Raw genomic sequence first — 21,511 nt, 5'->3', positions numbered from 1 at the left:
TTGGAAGTCTTTGATGTCCTTGGGACTTAAGAACAGGAGACAAGGCAGCAAGCCCTGGAGTCACTTTGGGTTCTGGGTTCAAGTGATGTGGGCCCCAATCCTTCTCACACAGGCAACAGGGCAGCCAGTCAGCACAGCAGAGCAGGAGTCAAGCAGAGCAGGAAGGAGTCCAGCAGAATGGAATCCTTTCAGCAGCATAGTAGTCCTTATTCCTGGTAGAGTATCCACAGATCCAGGAGTGTACTGAAGTAGTGGTGCCTGAGGTCCAGTTCTTATACCCACTGGTGCCTTTGAAATGGAGAACAGCCATAACAACGTGGGGATCACCCCGCACTGCCATTACAACACGGGGATTACAACGAAAGTCGTTACAAGGACTTTGGCTGGAGGGCGCTGTTGGATAGGGAATAGTTTAATTTTCTATCCAACACCTTCCCTACTGTCAACGTGGGCTAGAGTTGAAATAGAAAATTAAACTATTCCACTATCCAGTGCCCTCCAGCAAAAGTCGTTGTAACGACTTTCGTTGTAATCCCCGCGTTGTAATGGCATGCGGGGTAAAAGCCCGCGTTGTATTGACATACAACCCTTTGAAATGGGGGAGGAAAGCTTTGAAGTGCACAGAGGTCCTTCCTTCCTACCCTAGCTCCAGAATCACTACAGAGTGTTAAGCCGTCCTTTGTGTTGGGACAGGACGCAGCCTATTCAGGTGTAAGTGTGAGGCTGCTTCCAGCTCCTCCTCCGAATCCTTCCAGGATGGCACATTAAGTTGCACTTAATCTCCCATAGGGTGTGGCTGTCTAGAAGGAATACACAAAGCCCAGCTGTCACCCACTCCAGACAAGTGATCAGAGACAGGCAGCAGGTACCAAATGGCTAAAGTAAGAAAATGCCAACTTTCTGAAAGTTTGACAATGGTTCAAAAACAAAACGAACGCATGTTTTTAATTCATTAGCCCGCGTGATTTATTTCACTTTCCTTCGGCTTATTCAGAAAAATGTTTTTTTACATTTAAAGCATGTCATTATGAAGGGCAACACATAGTTATTGAGCACACTTGAAAACAAAATACAAAAATATATTAAACACAGTTGTATTTACATAAGTGACATATACAAACATACTGATGTATTGCTTTACATAAGTGACATATACAAACTTACTGACATATTGCTTTATAAGACATATTTGACCAGTCCTAATTAACATATGAAACACTAGGCGGAAACGTTCACTTTCAAGTTATGTATTTTATCCTACCATTGTGTATAGCTCTGGGAGCGTAAACTTAAAGTGTTGTGAAAATGGAGACTAGTAGCAATACAAAGTCTCTCCCAAACACACTACGAATGCCTTTTCCCAAGAGCGGGGGTCAACGCGTTTCAAACCCCAAGTCTTTTGGGGGGTTTTCTTCAGGACCTGGACCTGGTCATTTCAGCTGAAAATAAGTGAAAATGATTGTGTTACAACCTAATGACTCAAAAATCCCTGTTCTACTTCTACATACTCATATGATTAATGCTCCCAGTCACAAGCCAAGTAATTTTTCCACCCTCTCAGTCTTTGCTTTAAATACATATTGCATTTCGACAAAACCATTGAAAATGGTGCAATCTTTCTCCTGATAGGGCTCAGAATTGTTACCATACATGAAAATACCGCTGTCTCCGTCCAAAATGATTAGTCATGGAAATTTCATTTGAGGATCACTGCGCCCCTCAACATTTCCAAGCAATATAAGGTACACTGTAAATCATATGAGTATGTATGTGATCTTCTCCCTGCCTCCTGGCAGGTCGCTCCATGCACCGCGCAGCTCCACCTGCTCGGCGCCAGTGCTCCCAGCCAGCTCCTGCCAGGGTTCAAGCCCGCTTAGGCTCTGCCCATCGTTGGTTCTTTTTTGGTTCCTCTTCCTGATTGCTATTGTTTCACTGTGTATATTTTGTGCCACTTTCTACTGTATTATCGTTTTATGGCCCCCACTGTCCCCCTGTCCTCTGCCTCCAGGCCCATAGGAATGAATGGCAATTACTGAATCGGCAAATACCGATTCGGTAATTACCGAATCATACGATTCTGTAATTAATTTGGTAAAATTACCTACATCCCGATTGCCAGTTCTTAAATACCGAATCGGTATGATTCGGTATTTAAGAATCGGTAATCTGGGATTACCTACATCTGGCCCTTGGGGTTTGAAACGCGTTGACCCCCGCTCTTGCAAAAAGGCATTCGTAGTGTGTTTGGGAGAGACTTTGTATTGCTACTACTCTCCATGTTTATAACACTTTAGGCTTACACTCCCAGAGCTATGCACAATGGCAGGATAAAATACATAATTTGAAAGTGAATGTTTCTGCCTAGTGTTTCATATGTTAATTAGGACTGGTCAAATATGTCTTAAAAAGCAATATGTCAGTAAGCTTGTATATGTAACTTAAGTAAAGCAATATGTCAGTAAGTTTGTATATGTCGCTTATGTCAACACAACTGTGTTTAAAATATTTTGTTTTCAAATGTGTTCAAGAACTATGTGTTGCCCTTCATGAAGACATGCCTTAAATGTAAAAAAATATTTTTCTGAATAAGCCAAAGGAAAGTGAAATAAATCTTGCAGGCTAATGACTTAAAAACATTGGTTTGTTTTGTTTTTTAACTATTGACAAACATAGCAACTAGATAATTTGTTTGTATAAAAATAGAAGTGGTCCTATCTAGTTTGCACAAGGATCCAAGCCTCCCTTGAGTAAAAAACTTTCTGAAAGTGGCATTTTCAGAATTGCAATTTAAAATCCGACTTCACCATAAATTGTGATTTTAAATTGGACTCCAGAGACACCATACATGGAAAGTCTATCTCTTCGCAGTTAGGAATTACATTTATAAAATGTACTAACGTAATCCTATTGTTAACCTATGGGAGAGGTAGGCCTTGCAGTATAGAAAAACGATTTTAAGAGTTTTTCAGTACCAGGACACGCAAAACCTACAAGTACATGTCCTACTTTTTAAATTACACTGCACCCTGCCCTTGGGCTGTCCAGGGCCTACCCTAGAGGAGATGTTTATGTATAAAAAAGAAAGGTTTGGACCTCGCAAGAATTGAACTTAAAGGGCAACATGGCAGTTTAAACTGCATAGACAGGCTCTGCAATGGAAGGCCTGACATGCTTCTTAAGTGGGAGGCACAATCATTGCTACAGGCCCACTAGTAGCATTTAATTTGCAGGCCCTGGGCACAGGTAGTGCACTTTACTATGGACGTATATGTAAATTAAATATGCCAAAAATGGATAAACCAATGTTACCATGTTTTAGAGAAGGAACACAAGCACTTTAGCACTGGTTAGCAGTGGTAAAGTGCCCAGAGTCTCAAAGCCAGCAAAAAGAAATTTGGCAAACAAAGGTGAGGAGGAAGGCAAATAGTTTGGGGTTGAGCTTGCAGAAAGGGCCATTTCCAACAAGCTTCTTTTCCTATCCTTCTTGGAACTCTTAAATGAGTAGAAAAGGCATAAATGTGACCCTTTGGCCAAGGTCAAGACAGAGCACATATCCCTCAAGCTCTCTCTTACTGAATTGTAGAACAAAAAAGAAGAGTATGAGTATCCCCCTTCAAAAAGGTCCACCGCTGGAACATCCAATTTCATACAAATGGTTTTGAACACTTTCTCATTCAGATAAAAGTCATGGGATGAACGACCCTCGATATGAATAGCGGTGAGAGGTATCACATGTTCGATCCAGTGGAAGATCTTGGCTGTAATGTCTACAGACTCTTAGAGTGATTCTCTTCTAGCTTGTTAATGGTTTATTGGTAACTGTGGGACCAACAGTTTGTTTCCTAAATAGAATTGCCTAAGGCAGCCCTCATCCCTTTTAATAACCAATATATGTATTAGGTAATGTAGGAGACCAAACTAAAAATGTTTTTGCTACTGCTTTGTGGCAGTGTACTATAGCTATAGTGCCAGTAAGAGATGATCCAGATGTACAAACACCTCTGTGCTAGAGTATCCAAAAGGAGGCCATTAAACATTTGAGCTAAGGTTGAAAGACCAACACTAGCCTTGCAGTTCGAAGGTCAGCACATTTCCAACCCAGCACCTGGATGCATCACGCAAAAAGATTGGTTGAATCAGAAAATTCTGTTCGGATCTTGGATGTTCCCCCTACTGCCCAGCATCCCAGCATCCCTCTGGACATGATCTACATTTTATAAAACTACAAATAATTACATCAAAAATGCACCCCTTACTTTTGCTTGTTCATTTAATGCTTTTGATGGTTGTTTTTATAATAATCAATTATCCTAAAGCCAAACACAGAGGCAGGATTTAGGAAGGGACTTTCTGTTAGGGCTTAGAAGTGCAGATTTTACACTTTGTTTGCATTTTCCAAGATAGAGTTGCAACTAGTACAAGGAGAGACCTCAAAGAATGTATCACTTTATCTGCAATCCCTACCCATTCAGCTATTGTCAGGTCACCAGGGCAGACCATACACCTTGTGACTATTTTTTTTATTCATATTACCGTACATTTCATTTAAAAAATAGAACAAGACATCTTTTTTCTCAGTTATAGGCTGGGTATGTGGGGCATCTCTGACAGATGACTGAACTGGCACGAGTTGCTGGTGTGCTTCGACTGGTGGACCTCCATTTCTGTGGATGCATTTTCCCCTTAGTGTTATGTCCCCTGCTGCTTAGCCACTGTGAGGCGATAGAATGCTGACGTGTGCCTGGTTTGAGTGAAGGTCAGTTGGAATGCGTGGGCTGAGAAGCAAGGATGCTGCTGCCAGTGGGGCCTTCCTGCTTCCTTACTACCATCTTTACCTGAAACCTGAGACTCCTATCTTGAGAATAATCCTTATCCTGTTTCACATACACTATTAGCTACCCAGCATCTTCATTTACTACACAATTAACTGTCAATAAAGAACATGTGTCCCAAGATACAGAAGGTCATATAGTGTTGGAACGCGGGTACTTATGCAAACAACACACATATCCAAAGAATGGCTGAACAAGTGAAAGCGATTCTAAAAATGCAAGCACTACTGTTTTGATTTTATTAGACTAATCAAAATAAAACTCAACAATGGCACAATGGATTAACTTCCAGTGGGAGCCTCAATGCCCCCTTTAGATGCATCACTGCCTGCTGGAGAGTGGTCTCTGGAACTATGAAACCTACATTGTATCACTGAGGCATTTTAGTTCAGTTAGGGCAAGGAAAGGAATCAAAACTTACAATATTTGAATGAATAAATATCACATACAGAGAGCAACTACAAATCATTATTCAGTAAACAGTGCCTTCTTTAGGGTTCACCAAGGTATAGCCCTAAGAAATAATGTTCAAAGGTATAAATCAGGCAAAATGTAAGTGTTGGATTTCATTTCCAGATTCCACTTTGTAACTTTTTGCAGTGAGGATGCTCTTTTGAGACTTTTTGGAGCTTTTCCCAAAAAAGTGCTGTTTCTGCTAACTAGAGAAGGACCCCGGCAAGTCTACGACTTAAATTTCAGTCTGAGGAAAAAACACTTAAACATTCTATTGTATGCACGGTGACCTCCGTCCGACGAACAGCCTCTGCAGCGGCGGTTTTACCAGCAGCATCCTTTTCTTTCAGAAAATGTGTGGTACCTTCTCTTTTCATATGGCTGCCCCTAGATGTTCTGTGGGTACACATGGTCACATATACTATGCTAAAGGAAGCCTGGCCATACCATCTTCTTAGGCAGTGGGGTAGAGAGGTATGTTCGTCAGGCAGTAAGAAACAGAAAGACGCTGCAAAATTAGAAATATGTTTTTTTTCCGAGAACATTTTTCATTTGAATTGCTGCTTTAAAGTACATCTCAATGGTCTGCTTCCAGAATAGCGTGTCCTTTCCTGCTGCTTTATCACACACCCATCAGCTGCCTCCGCCGCAGCTCAGCGTCTTCCTGTTTGTGTTTCTTTCCCGTATCTTTTCTTGGCCGAGGTGGTGGGCGGCGCCTTTGGCTTTTCTGTGTTTTTTGCGCGTTGCTTTTTCTTTAATAGTTCAGATTCCTCAAACTCTCTCTTTTTGTCTTCCCAGTCTTCATCTGTCTCGTCCAAGGCTTCTCCCCGTAGTGCCGCCATGAGCCGGAAGTCCCGGCATTCCATTTCAGCGCTAGTAAACAAAGAAATGAGACAAAGGGGTATGTTAGCATACAGTGACACTAATGTCCAATTTTCCTCGTCAATGAAGTACTGAATGTTCTGGCCCAGGTAAGTTCAGTCTGTGGAACTTTAAAGTTTAGATAGCTCAGACTCCTTCGTGTAATGCGGCTGCCTGAGGCCACCCGGTGGCCATCAGGAGGGCGGGCCTCTTAGTCCCAAAGGTCTTCCCCCGCCCCCAGCCTGTGGACCTCCACTCCTCCCCCGGGCAGGGGGAGCCTAGTAGGCCGTGACGCGCGTCCGGGGCGGCAGGCAAGGCGAGGGGGTATATATCTCCCCCTCGCCATTTTAGTTGCCTCTTTGTCGCTCCGGACGCGCGTGTCGTGCATCGGGACACTCTTTTTCCTCCCTACCTCTTACCCTGAGTGTCTGCTTGGGGGGGTGGGCACCTGGGGGAGCTTTAATGTGTTCTTTGTCGTTGCAGGCGGAGTTACAGGGCGATCCGAAAACAGAGAGGTGCAACATTGTACTTCAGCGGGCACATAGGGATGCCAGAGCCTAACCTCGAACCTCATGGGAGATCCGGGAACCCGTGTCGGCACCCCAGTAGTCCTTCGGGCGGTTGTGGGCCTGTGCAACCGGGGGTTTGCCTAGATACGCCCCGCAAGGGGCGTGAGTAGAGTGATTACCATAATGGCGCAGCAGATGGGTGGTTCGCCACTGTGCTGCTTGGCTCATCAGGCGGGCAGGTGGCAAGAATGCGGCCTGCCCTTGGATCGTCCGTAAGATAACCCACCGTGATTACATAACGTTGTATGTAATAAACCTGCAGCAACTTTTTCCCAATCTAACACTGGTGTCTGTGTGTTATTTATGGGATGTTGGGTATGTTGGGGGCGGGGGGTTCTGTTGACCTGATGGGACTATGATGCTCCCTCTTGGACTCTGGACAGATTTGAGTTTATCAACTTACGTTTCCTATTCATTGTAAGCAGCATATATACTCTTTCACCTACCTGCTCCGTCTGATTGTGTCAGGTACATTAGAAGATGTATTATAGTGGCTTAGATTTGGATTCTGAAACTCGGGTGCTAAGCCCTGGCTATTAACATTAGCATTAAGTTCGAAAATGTTTGTTTTGGTGCAAATTGCTTTACCCCATGCCTGAAACAGTAAATATGTAATTTAGTGACACAGTTATAAAATATAATTGTGCAATTCAAACATTCGAATCAATACTCTGTGTGTGAAATTTTGTATCGTCTCTCACAACCCCCCCACCCCAACACCAATAATGTACAAAATTCTGTTGCTTCCAACATAATTTGTGCTAAATACACACATTCAGAATACAAATTCCTAGGCATGGCTGCACTACCTCCCAGTGGACTTATTACCAGTGGGTGTTATAAGAGCCGGGTGGAGGAAGATCATCTGGCCCTGAAAGCGGCCCAAATTTAAGCACTATACAATTTTTCTTAAACACATAGTATGCCATTTTTGGGTCTCGCCTGTCAATGCGCATGCGCATTGAGCGGAGCAAGACTATAGGGGCTTAAACAGAGTTTAACTAGACTGGCGATTTGATGCAGTGCATGTGCGCTTTTAGCTCAATGCTCAAGCGCAATGAGTTAAAATGCACGTGCACAGCATCAAATCGCCAGTCTTCGCCATCTGTTCCACCTCCCCAGCCGCCATCACCTCCCCTCTCTCTCCCCGCACACAGACTTGCTCGCATTTCTCCTCCCCTCCCCAGCTGCCAGCACCTCCCCTCTCTCTCCCTGCAGTTTCACGGCCGCCAGGCTCGCATTTCTCCTCCCCCTCCCCAGCCGCCAGCACCTCCCCTCTCTCTCCCTGCAGTTTCACGGCCGCCAGGCTCGCATTTCTCCTCCCCCCTCCCCAGCCACCAGCACCTCCCCTCTCTCTCCCTGCAGTTCATTCGTTTACTTTGTGTCAAGCACTCCATGCACTCTGTATTGCTGATTCCCAAGAAATTCTCCCTCTTTCACTCGCTGGTGTGTTTCTCTTCATTACTTTCCCCAAATGTTGCCCCTCCAGCTCTCCACCCCAGTTGGGTTTTGGGCCCCCTCTTACGTTGCTGTTACCTCCCCATATTGCTGTTACCCACCTCCTTTTCTCGTGTAGCTTCCACGATCCGCCCACCCATCCGTGTAAACAAATAACACTTTACAATGCAATAGGTCAAATAGCTCGATTTTTCAGGACGCAGCTGCCGGGTGACTTTCAGTTTGTCAAATGCGGCTCAGGTCGTTCCCTCCGTCCCACTACATCGCGCACGCCATCAGACTTAATTGCAATGCGCTCCCGCCCGCCCCCCCCACAGCAATGCCAAGAGCTTGTTTCAAAGTGAGATGCGGCCAAGGTTTGTTATCTGGAACTAAGAATTGTCAGTTCTGTGTGTCAGGTTGTGGGTTGATAATACTTACGCTGCACCAAACCCTAAGTAGCTACCTTAATGTTAAACAAGCATTGAAAATGCAATAGGTCTCGCAATAGAAAAGTTTGACCTTTTGGTGTTGCAAATGTAAATTCTTTTTTTTTGTTTATATTTTTTCAAATTATAAAAGTAATAATTTCGTTTTTTGTAAAGTGAATAGTTATAAATCTACCAAATGTTACATTTATAGCATTAGTAAAGTTACATGTTTAGTTTTGTCCCTTTTTACATGTATTGATGTGCAAACTCACAATTTTGTGTAAAATGTTATAAATAAAGGATAGTGACCTAATGTTGTTTTTAATTTTTAATGGTAAAAGTTTTTACATGTAAAAAAGGACAAAACTAAACATGTAACTTTACTAATGCTATAAATGTAACATTTGGTAGATTTATAACTATTCACTTTACAAAAAACAAAATGAATACTTTTATAATTTGAAAAAATATAAACAAAAAAAAATTACATTTGCAACACCAAAAGGTCAAACTTTTCTATTGCGAGACCTATTGCATTTTCAATGCTTGTTTAGGAAAGACTCCCAACCCGATCTCATTGGATGATGTGGAGGGTTGATATGGTCTTTCCCACCCTCGGCTTAGAAGGGTTAACATGGTGTAGAGCTTGGACAGGATGAACTTAGGTGCAAACCTAGTACAGAGGCTGCCTGATGTCCTTCAGGAGCAAGGCCCACACCCCTGAGCAGAACAGTGTTTTACAAATTGAGGCGAATGGTGCTCAAGCAAAAGGAGATGCACTGCTCTTTCTTGCTCATTTGGGGGGGCCTGGTCCTATTGAGATAGTTCAGCACTTATGCTACGTGTTCAGGATAACCTGCAACTACTCATGTGACTCCGGATTTAAATATTTATGGGAAATAAATAATGCAGGTACAGTGAACTCTGCTTTTTCTGATAAGCCCATCTTCTCTTCCCTTACTTGGCCTTAGTTCGGAATAATGAAGTGTAGAAAGGAAATTCCAGACTGTGAGTGTCCTATGAAAACGTACACTGAGTGTCGTTTCATACATTTTCCTTACTTCGGAATATGGCTGCAGATGTTCAGAAGGATAAAAACAGACAACCACACAAAGGTGGAGTCCTTACAAAAAGCACTGAGCACATGTACGCTGGAGAAATGTGGGTCAATAGGATGAAGGTTGCAACCCTCATCCTCCTGGACCTTTCAGCAGCCTTCAACACCGTCTCCCACCGCACACTAGCCGCCAGACTCCACGACACCAGCATCCAGGGAACAGCCTTAGACTGGATTCGATCCTTCCTCTCAGGCAGAATACAAAGAATAAGACTCCCTCCCTTCCTCTACGAACCTACAGAGATCAGATGTGGAGTACCCAAAGGATCCTACCTCAGCCCTACGCTCTTCAATGTCTACATGCCCCCCTCGCATCCATCGTCAGAAAACACAGATTCAACATAGTCTCATATGCAGATGACACCCAGCTTATCTTCTCCCTCACCAAGGAACCCGACATCACCTGGCACAGTTTCCAAGAAGGAATGAAAGACATTGCAATATGGATGAGCAGCAGCTGCCTGAAGCTCAACTCGGAGAAAACGGAAGTCCTCATCCCCGGCACCACTCCTTCCACATGGGACAACACCTGGTGGCCCCCCGCCCTCTAAATCCCACCCACCCCAATGGACCACGCTCACAACCTCGGCATCATACTCAACACTTCACTCACCATGAACCACCAGATCAACACCGTGTCATCCACCTGCTTCAACACCCTCTGCATACTTAGTAAGACCTTCAAATGGATCCCCCTTGACGCAAGCAAGACCGTCACGCACGCACTTATCACTAGCAGACTGGACTACGGAAACGCCCTCTACGCCGGAATCAACCAAAAACTCCTCCGCAAACTCCTGACCGTCCAGAACGCCTCAGCCAGACTTACCTTCGACATCCCATGACATGACCACATCACCCAACACCTCCGCAACCTCTACGGGCTCCCTATCGAATGAAGAATAACCTTCAAATTGCTCACACACGCCTACAAAGCGTTCCATAACTTGGGACCCCACTACCTCAACGAACGAATCTCTTTACACGCCCCACTCTGCCGACCTAACCCTTTCCACAGTCCCCAGCATCCACAGGACCAGAGCGTGTGGCAGATCCTTCTCCTACCTCACGGCTATGACCTGGAATGAACTACCCCACAGCATCCAACTAAGCCCAACACTTCACCAATTCAGAAAGAACCTCAAGACCTGGCTCTTTGAATTACCTACGGAGCTGCACGCAACTCCCCCCACCCTCCAGTGCTTTGAGACCCTCACGTGTGAGTAGCACACTTTAAAACCCCTGATTGATTGCTTGATTGCATTGATAGGCACAAATTTACTCATAAAATGAATAAATATTAAACTGAAGCAATTGTCAGCCTACGGCTATCCCTAGAACTAGAGGTCAAAATATAAAACTGGAGACAAAAATTCAGAATAATATTCCAAAACAAATCTAGGAACTGAAACAAATGCATGATGAAATTGGCTAGCACAGGTGAGACACAACTGAAAAGCATTTAAAACACAGAACGGCAAAGACAATATGTCTCGGTCAAGGTATTGGCTATAACAATGATTTTTTATTTGCTTTTGCACACAAATACATCAATGTGCATGCATGTGAACACACAGCCCAATTTTGAACTAGGATTTCAACTAAAGCAGTCCCATTCCAGGATGGCCACCACTGTGTAGACATCTTGTAATTCATGCACATGTGTGCATCATGATGGATGCGCACACGTGTCACAACAGATTTGCAATCATAAATTGTGATATGTGCATGCACTTCCATAGTGACAGGTGGTGGCCATTTTTTCTTTACTATTCTGAAATGCCGGACAACCATTGTAGGGTAATGAATAACAACAACAAAAATTAAAATAAAGTGTGCATGACCACAAAATAAGGAATCATGTGGCCCAATAACACTTCTGGGCCTTTCATAAATAAATAAATAAATAAATACATACAATGGAAAGTGAGATGGAGACTATCAGAGAAGGGAGATGAAGAAAAAGAACGTGCACAGGAAGGCCCAGGAACAAGCAGTGGGGAGAGCAAGTAAACATATGTGCTTCCGTTGAGTAGGAAGGAAAAATGTAAGAAAGATTGGCAAGGCCAATCAATCTATCTTCAACGTCCTCAAACAAACCAACACATGCATGCACAAATGCTATTTGCAGCCATTAGTACATCAAAGCCAGACCTGTTGGTTTTGCCAATGCCAAGAGTCGCAATTTTGAGCAGTGCTGGAGAGGTAATTAGTTTTCAGTTTAAAGAATGTCGGTTTACCATCATTCAAGCTTAATCCAAGTCCATTTACTGAGGCATATGGATCTTTGTTGTTGTTCTAGAGAAGATCAGGAGCTGTATATCAAATAAATTATAATCATAATCAATAATCTATTTTCAGTCAATAGGGAGGGTTTAGTATCAGTTCAAACGTCTTAATAATCAAATCTTTTAGTAATTTATCTTTATTAAGGTCGCAAGTTAATTCATATTAATCTCAATCATCAAATGTGAACAGAAATCAATAATCAATGAAAATCATAATAAAATGCATTAAGTGCATTCCATGAAGGAAAGAATTCCTATTCTAAGAATAGGGGAAAAGGTGTCAGTCAGAACCCATAAAGAGTTCTAGTTTAAGAGAGTACGAAAAACATACAGCTTTAGCATCAAAGTCAGCTCAGTACATCAGAAATAGATCAAAGCAGAACTTCCCATAAAAAGAAGTTAAAAAAAGTCAGTAAAGTCTCCAACAACGTGAGTGTTTGGCAGAGTATATGGCATGGTAGAATGGTCTGAAAAAAGGGAAGTCACTCATACTCTAGGAACACACACTGTTATAGACTGCACATTCTGAAGCTTTGCAACATGTTGATCCTTCCGTCTCCGGTCAGCCGATCAGCTTTCAATGCTCTCATGGGAACAGAATCACTCCTCATCTTCTCACAGGAATACTATAATCCGTAGACAACAATGTTAAAGTTTGCAACTAAGTTTTATCAGTTCTAAGTTCATACGGGTTATTCTTCCACTCAGGTCTACTTCCCACATATAAACTACATTTCCAACCTTCTAATATATCAAGTTTATTAACAATGGTCTATGCAGAAGTTCAAACATAAATATAACGAAAAGAAAAACATTTAGCACAGCAACCATTCTTATTCTCTAAAAATGCTGCATCTTCATATATGAACTCTTCATTACTCCCAATAAAAGACTACTTTCTAATCATTTGTTAACAGTGATATTTGTGTAAACAGGAAGATTCTGTGGAAATATATTAAAACTTTTTATGCAACCGGTATTTATTATGAAAAACATGTTCACAGAAAGGTAACGAAATAAACGTTTTATGCATATTAAGCGTTTCTAGTCAAGTCAGTTCGTCAGGCAGTGTTGCTTTAGCCATTTGAGACCGAGTACAAGTAAATATGGTTGCCTACTACAATGTTTGCATTTAAACACATTTTATTTTCATTAATCCTGCACATTTATTATAGACTATAATGATATTATTATAATAATATTATTTTCCGATGTTATTACAAAAACGCCTCTGCAGCAGCTAAAGCCTGCGGTGCAGGTTGTTACTTGATGTCCCAAGAGAGAGCATCACCGCAAGCTGCTGCTGTATTTTCTAAGAGTGAGCACCCTGAAGCCTGCAGTACCACAGGCTGGTACTGGTTGCATTGAGAGGGTGCTTGAGAGGGCGCAGAGCTGAGCCGCACTGATTGAGAAGTTTGACCGTGTAAAGATCTTTATGATCTGTACATCCAATCTCATGGTTATATGTAAAATGTTCATGATTCACTCCCCTGCGCACTCCAACTATGATCACCTTTTCCACAGTGTGCATTTTCTTGAGAGCTTAGAGGCCATTTCATTCTAGTGTGTGCTATATGAAAACATCTTTCCCTGGTATAAATGCATAAACATTCATACATTAACATCAATTTCATAAGAACAAGGGTACTGCAGGACAACTAATCTATTTCAGATAAACCTGTTATATCTAAGTGAACAATCCACATGTTACTTTGATTTCTGCAACTATGTCATTGCCTGTAAGCAGCTGCGGCCTGCACAGGTGGCAGCGGTGGGGCGGTGGGGCCAGATAAGGGGGGATTCTGAGGGACGAAATAAATAAATAATTAATTTTCCCTACTAATTTTCCCTCTGCATTGTCCCTCGGAATCCCCCCTTGCCCAGACCCACTGCCCCACCGCTGTTACCTGCACGGACCGCGGCTGCCTGTAAGGCAGAGGTCTTCAAACTTTTGGATGCCGAGACCCCCCCTGTCAACATTTTCAAGCGTAAGGACCCCCTCCTGACAGGCCTCCGGGTAGTTACGCGCTATACAAGTGCAATTTTTCATTTCATTTCATTTCATTTTTAGTGCAGAGTGATCACTTTGAGAGCAGGGTGAGCGGGTGAATGTTGTGAGTGCATGGTGATCAGTGTGAGTGCATTGTGATCACTGTTAGTGCATTGTGATCACTGTGAGTACATTATGATCACTGTGAGTGCAGGGTGAGTGGGTGAATGTTGTGAGTGCATGGTGATCAGTGTGAGTGCATTGTGATCACTGAGTATATTATGATCACTGTGAGTGCAGGGTGAGTGGGTGAATGTTGTGAGTGCATGGTGATCAGTGTGAGTGCATGGTGATTGGTGTGAGTGCATGGTGATCAGTGTGAGTGAATGGTGATCAGTGTGAGTGCATGGTGATTAGTGTGAGTGCACTGTGATCAGTGTGAGTGCACTGTGATCAGTGTGAGTGCACTGATCAGAGTGAGTGCAGGGTGAGCGGGTGAATGGTGTGAGTGCATGGTGATCAGTGTGAGTGCATGGTGATCATTGTGAGTGCATGGTGATCAGTGTGAGTGCATGGTGATCAGTGTGAGTGCATGGTGATCAGTGTGAGTGCATGGTGATCGGGTGAATAGTGTGAGTGCATGGTGAGCGGGTGAATAGTGTGAGGGCAGGGTGAGCGGGTGAATAGTGTGAGTGCAGGGTGAGCGGGTGAATAGTGTGAGTGCATGGTGATCAGTGTGAGTGCATGGTGATCAGTGTGAGTGCATGGTGATCAGTGTGAGTGCATGGTGATTAGTGTGAGTGCATTGTGATCACTGGGAGTGCAGGGTGAACGTGAAAGTGAAGGCGAGAATGAGAAGTGAGTAGTCTGAAAGCAGGGTGCATTCCCAGAAACTTGAAGCGTAGGTTTTCAGATATAAGTTAAACTATTGCTATAATGGCATTAATCAGGGTTCGAGGGTGGAGGAAATAAATAATGTGCTGATCCTGCAAAAAACTTCCAGTCTAATGATTAGGGTTACCAGCTCATTATTTTGATGGCCCAGAAATAAGCAGTCACCTACAGCTGTATTTTTTGCACTTATCTGTGAATACTTAGAACAGCAAATATAAATAGAAAGCACTTTTAATTGTGTTCTAGGGATGCCTTAATGACCCATGACTAATAATTAAAGAGAATAAAGACAGAAAAGTCACATAACTAATTAATACATACTTTTTTATTTATAACAATTTATTGTCAAGAGCAGGTCTCTTCAGGATCTTTAAACAACACATAGCAGGCATGTTTCTTTTGGTAACCCAACTTTATGTTTCTTTTCATTAAATGCATTCTCACACTACAGCAGTAAAAATACAAATGTAAGGAATAGGCAGAGTGGGGGCCCAGGGGGTACTGGCACCATAAAAAAACTAAGCTTTGGTAATCAGTTAACAAAGGCATGTAAATATTCTAATGGTCTTTAAAGACCTGTGAAAAACTCCCCAGGAGGGCGAGCTGCACTGCAGCAGCCTGGGCTGAGACACAGGATGGGGGAGGTGGGGGGCTGAAGCCCTGGAAGCCAGGGCAGAAGTGACACTGTGAAGGCGCCACCCCCTTTGCATCGCTACATGGCCCCCCTGGGGGTCGCGCCCCACAGTTTGAAGACCCCTGCTGTAAGGTGTTATAAATTTGCCATGGTGTGACTCTTTCGAAAAATGAAAATGAACACAGCAAAAAAATCTAACACAGACACATCATTGGAGCATATCTTAAACTGTTACGAGAAGAAAAAGTCACTCACAGATGCTGGCTTGCAAGATGCTGTCATTCAAGAGCAGTATGAAAGTGTATGTGTACGATGATTCAGACTTATCATGTACGCAGTGGCCAGTGGAACAGTAGTCCATAGCTGCCAGACAATCATGCAAGTGCACTGTAAATAGAAACTTACAGAGCGAATGGCATTTCCATTTTATATTTGTGGGGGTTTGCAATGAAATGTTAACCACTTTGGGTCCGATTTCCGATGGTACTTGTGTGTAGTAAAGTTACGATTGTGGAGTCGCAACACTCATGGCAGAGTCTCTGCAATCACTGCGGAATCTCCAAACAGTGCACTTAGTATGCTGTTCTGGGATTCCGCCACAAGTGCGGAGACTCCACCCTCGTATCAGGGGCGGCCTGAGGCATGTGCAAGCTGTAAACCTGCACAGGGCCACCAAACCCCAGGGGCCACCACGCCAATATATATCCTTAATATAATAATCCTCTGTGGATGGATACATATTTGCGTGGCGGCCCCTGGCAGGAATTTGGCGGCCTCCGGCTCAGTTCCACTTCCAAACACCCTGACCCCCCCCCCCCCCCTCTTCACTGGCCTCCGCGCTCCGCCCCGCCCGGACCCCCTCTTCTGGGGCCCCCTACCTACGCTCCCTGCCCAGGGCCGCCATGAGCCTAGAGCCGCCCCTGCTCGTATCTTTACTACATGTAAGTACCTTTGTGAATCGAGCCCTCAGTAAACACCATTCCACACCTTTATGTCCACGAAGTCCAATCTTGGCCCGAGTGTTGGTTTTAAAGGCACACCTTCAGAGGTATCACTGATACTAAAACCTTCCGCAAACAATTGAAAACACACCTTTTCAAAGATTAAACTGGGGTTTCCTATCGTTTGCATTGGCCTGGTGCCAGGACACTCTAGTAGTAGCCATGCGCTTTACCAATCCCGATATGCATTCATCCATTCATTCACCTGAAAAACTATACTTCTGTCTTCTCATCACTTTGAGACGCGAGCACATTCGCCAAAACATCTTCCTCCTCTCTTCACTATGGTTACGTTTGCTACTTTATTCCCTGTAACCAACAGTAAGAACAAACACCTGGAAACTGCTGCCATTGTCTTCAAAGATAAGTAACACAGAGAAAACACTGGCAACATCTAGCTGAGTAAAGCATACAATCTAACCTACAATGGCAAAGAATGAAAATGGGGATAAACAGTCAATTGTAATGTTAGTCAATGTATTCCTTCAATAAATCTCACAGGCTTTGCTGCTTCTCCTGGTTTAGCCCTTTGGCAAAAATCCCTGTTTCCCTGTCTGAAAATAAGAAATGAAATAACAAGACACGCTCCTTTGATCAAGCTGGCTAATGCGTTGATCTCAGTTTGAGAAGTGAGCAAGTGAAAAATATCGACAGAATCTACATCTTTCCTAGAAGTGAGCAAAGTGGAGCATACCGCCAGAATATTCATCTTAGAGCAGTGGATTTTGAACTAGATATATCTGCCCCGTACAAGGGCAAGTAAAATGTCTAGCTGTGATCCGCATCTAGTTGTGATATCAGCTATGTATTCTTTGCACTTTGAGCTTTAAAGATGTTCTGAAAAGTGGCCTGCTTTTCAAAACTCTTTGAATTTCACAGCACCCCACCCACCAGGGAAGTGTGTTTATACCAGGTTGGCTAAGAGACACTTTAAGAAATGCTACGAGGTGCATGTCATTGCAACTGAGAGTGTCCGATGGGGTTGGGGTGGTACACTAGGGCATCAGTGTGTGAGGTGAGTCTCAGGACATGCATGAGCCTGACTTGCCGGCCCAGCACCAGAGGACACATCAGCGGGTTACGGGGCATTGAATACTGGATGAGCGGTGTCCATCTCATTGGGTACTTCAGCGACTGTTCTTCTCTTGGCAGAAATAGCCCAGTTCCAGAATTGAATAATTTCCATGGACTTTTCTGCTCTTTTTGGCTTTAGCTGTTAGCAAATATTGCTGTGTTTTCCCACTACACTGCAGTAAAAGAGGTGAGGTGCAGTATGGACCAACAGTCTTGGATTACGAATCTCACCAGATTGTGATATCTGTCTTTGGAGCCCTGTTCTGTCCTTGCAGACCTGTACACAGAGAGCAGCAGTATTCTAGGGCGAGCTGCAGAGCCGGGTTGGCCATTCAACTGCACGGGCATTTCCCCAGTAGGCTGCAAGTTCAAGGCTTTCAGAGCAGGATAGGCTGTCCTGACCCAAGTATGCCATCTGACCCAATTTTAATTGAGTCCTACTGCAGAGGGGGTCTGGTTTCAACATTTTTGTAAGGACTAATTTTGGTTTCCACTCCGACCGTGGTAGACTTGCCTTCTGGTGCCAATGCCCCATTGGTAGCTACAGCTACAAGCTCGCTAGGCGCTGTATGGAAAGGGGGTGGAGTCACATGCGTGCGCTGGTGGTGACGTCAATCTGCGGGAGAGGATGAAAAGGCTTTGTACATCTGCAGGTGGTGGGAGAGGGCTCTATTGGGTGCTGTCAGGCTTTGGTGTGAGAGGGCTCCAGCGGGCCTTTGCGGAGCTTTGACCCCCCTCCGCAATCAACCTTGGGAGATTTAGGGGCATGGAAAGAGTTTGGAGAGGCGTCCTGTGGCAGGTAGTTCATGGCTAAAAGGGTCTCACCTAAAAAAGCCAGTGGTTGACAGGGCTGACTAAAAGCTAATTTTTGTATGTATGCATATGGTGTGTGTTGCTTGTTGCGTTGCGAGTTGTGTGTCGTGGGTAGTGGTGAATTAAGGATATTCCTAGACAGCTATGGTTGTCTGTAGCCAGAGCCTAAAGAGTCTGATCAAGTCAGTGGTTGAAGGATACCTGGGATGGTCATCAAAGCCATCCAACCATGAACAAGGAACTGGAACAAATCACAATCCAAGGGCCTTATTATGACTTTTGGCAGTGTGGGAGCGGGGCTGATCTGCTGCTGTCCCACTCCCACACCACCAAAACAGACTGCCAGCCAGATTACTCCTTTTTAAGTCGCTGTCGGGTAGTTCTTTGGCGTTCCCATGGCGGTGCCTTTGAACTAGGCACCGCAATGGGAACGTCAAAGCATGCTCCTGCGCGGACCAAAATGCACAATGTTGTGCATTTCGGTGCATGCAGACAGTGGGGCACACCATTTGCCCCCGTGCATGCACTATATGGTGCAAAGACACAAGGGGGCCCTGTAGGGCCCCATTTGTTGCCTCACCACCATGAAAAGCGCATCTGAGGAAACTCCTAATATGCTGGCAGTGCCACTGCAGCATCACCAGCATATCAGGGGCTTCAGACCACTGCGTCACCGCCAGGGATCATTGATCCCTGGCAACAGCAGCGGTGCCATGACAGTCCAACCGCCACAGTCCTAATAGTGCGGGCAGACCCTAATAAGGACCAAGTGTATGTTTTGTTTTCGAGACAACAGGATTTGACAACAGGCAGCTAAAGCTGTCAGAGACCTAGGCCTAAAAAGACACAGGAAAGGTACAACCAATCCACAGTACTAGGTAAGTAAAAGATACAATAAGGTCTGTGGTGCCCTGAAAAAGAAGGTAAGTGGGAACACATGCTGGCTAAGTGTGTGTGTTCCTTTGATATGCGAGCTGTATTTTGTGACTCCTATTATGACACCAATAAAGCAGTTCCACTTGATTTGACAAATACTCACGTCTCCAGGTATTTCACGCAGTCCTGGTGCCCATAGATCTGTGCAATCCTTTTCGGGGTGTCGCCGCTTAGATCTGGTAAATCCATGGGCGCGTGCAGTGAATGAAGGCACCTCAGGACCACCAGCCTGCCCGACTCGGCGGCAAAGTGGGCCGGCGTCCACCCGGAGTCGGTCCGCAGGCAGGGGCGGGCCCCATGCTCGATCAGCAGCTTCACCATGTCCGACTGCCCTGCAGGGGACGGGCAGGGTTAAAGGGGAGACGCGCTAGAAGCTTAAAATAATGACATTAACAAGTGAAACGGGCCTAATGTTTGCAAACAGAATCATACAACATGCGTGCACACATGCACACAGTTCAACACATCTCCGGGCATCTATGCCGACAGAAGACAGCAAACTTACTGATACACAATCACCCATACTTTGAGACCAAAACACATACCAGCAAATATAGGCACCCATGACACCCAAACCACGGGCATGCAGGCCTACATATGTACCTACGTGCATACAAGAGAAACACGTGCATGAGCCCAGATAATAGACAACACAACGAGCCAGATATGCACATACAGAAAACAAACTCACAAGAACGCGGATGACTCCCATGCGAATGGATGAATGGATGGGGGAAGAAAGGGTGGAGGGATGGGTGCTTAAGTAGATGGATGAATGAATGTAAATGGAGGGAGGGGTGGATGAATGGGTGCATGAGTAGGTCAGTGAATGGATTTGGAGGATGTTGGGCAGATGGGATGGATATAGGATGTTTAAAGGGAGGATGAAAGTACAGTCGGACAGATCAGTAAGTGAATGCTTGTAAATGGATGCATGTGCCGATGACTGGATGCATCAATGAATGGATGGACAAGTGTTTCAATAGACGGATGGACAGATGTCAAACAAGTCAGCAATAGATTTGGTACATCGTAGGTGAGTACAATTAAAGCTGCTTTCATTATCTTTCCATCGTGGCGCTTTACATTGAATGAAGTAATTTTCTTAATGTTTTGAGTGTGATCCAGCGCTCTCACCAAAATATTGCACAAAATGACACTATTTACTACCACAAAACTTACACTACAACACTAGGCCCATAACAACAATAGAGCGCTTGAATCATGAGGCGATAAGATCTAAATATAGTTGTTTAAACCATCTGCAATAATCAAGACCAGCTTGTCATTTTAGAAAGTTTATTTTAACACATCTAGAAAAACTTAGGTTTTGGTATTTTATTAAACAAGCATTAGAAATTGTCATAAAGAAAGATTTATTCAGTATTAATAAAAAGAGCATAAATCAAGAATTATTATTCATTAGCAGGAATAAGTAAAATTAAGCATTTCCCAAAATCCTAACTATATCTCTGTCTCTACCCTCATCACCTAGTAATAAAGTAATTAATAAAAACTCCTGTCCTCACGTGTAAAGTCCATCAGCATAACATCGTCCTCCAGATTTCTCGAGCATAAGCCAACTATGTGTTCTCTGAACCTATTCTTATACCCTAATTTTAGCTGAGCTAACTATTTTTCACATTCCAGCAGACGAATTCTAGTTCTCCATTGGCTGAGCCACCTCGTACCACAGTAAACTGTGACACCTCTTTCTTGCATGCCCGGGCAAATTCACTAGTCCATTGTTCATTTAGAAGTCTTGGCAGTTCTCCTTAGACTGCTACATTTTGTAGCGACAGCTTCCTTTTTAACCTTGAGCTTAGTCAGCTCTGAACTCCCGTGGCACGTTAGCAAACGTTAGCAGATTTCTCCAAAAAGTCATCTTTTTAGCAGTTCAATCCAAAACCTTTCAAAATAAAAGCTCAGAGGCCTTTTCCATCCTTCTTGGAATTATTTTCACTTGAGCCATTTTCATCATTAGGCCTTTTTCAGAAAGCGTCAATTTTCTGCGCCACTGTCCCTGCGTCACTTTTAAAAGGGTACTAATTTTCCTGCAGCCATCTCTAAGCTTCATTTGTAAAACTATTATATAAACAAACAAAAAGAATAATTAATGAAAGAAATACAGTTTGTTCTGTTGCCTCCCATCATTGCTAATTATTAACCCATTAGTCTAAA

General features: G+C 43.9%; 1 protein-coding gene across 1 annotated transcript in view; it reads right to left on the bottom strand.

Annotated features, from left to right (window-relative positions):
* Nucleotides 1-5,099: 5,099 nt before the first annotated feature.
* The window catches only part of LOC144761309 (ankyrin repeat domain-containing protein 66-like), a 32,947-nt gene continuing 16,535 nt past the window's right edge, over nt 5,100-21,511 (bottom strand). The window contains exons 2-3 of the mRNA XM_078646751.1: nt 19,434-19,662; nt 5,100-6,158 (exon numbers count right to left, since the gene is read on the bottom strand). Coding sequence (XP_078502877.1) covers nt 5,939-6,158; nt 19,434-19,662 — 449 coding nt within the window. The 3' untranslated portion in view covers nt 5,100-5,938. The remainder of the gene's footprint in view (nt 6,159-19,433; nt 19,663-21,511) is intronic.

The sequence above is a fragment of the Lissotriton helveticus genome, chromosome 6 (assembly GCF_964261635.1).
Source record: "Lissotriton helveticus chromosome 6, aLisHel1.1, whole genome shotgun sequence".
Classification (NCBI taxonomy): Eukaryota; Metazoa; Chordata; class Amphibia; order Caudata; family Salamandridae; genus Lissotriton; species Lissotriton helveticus.
Note: the sequence above shows the minus strand (reverse complement) of the source record. Positions and strands in the feature narration are given on the sequence as shown.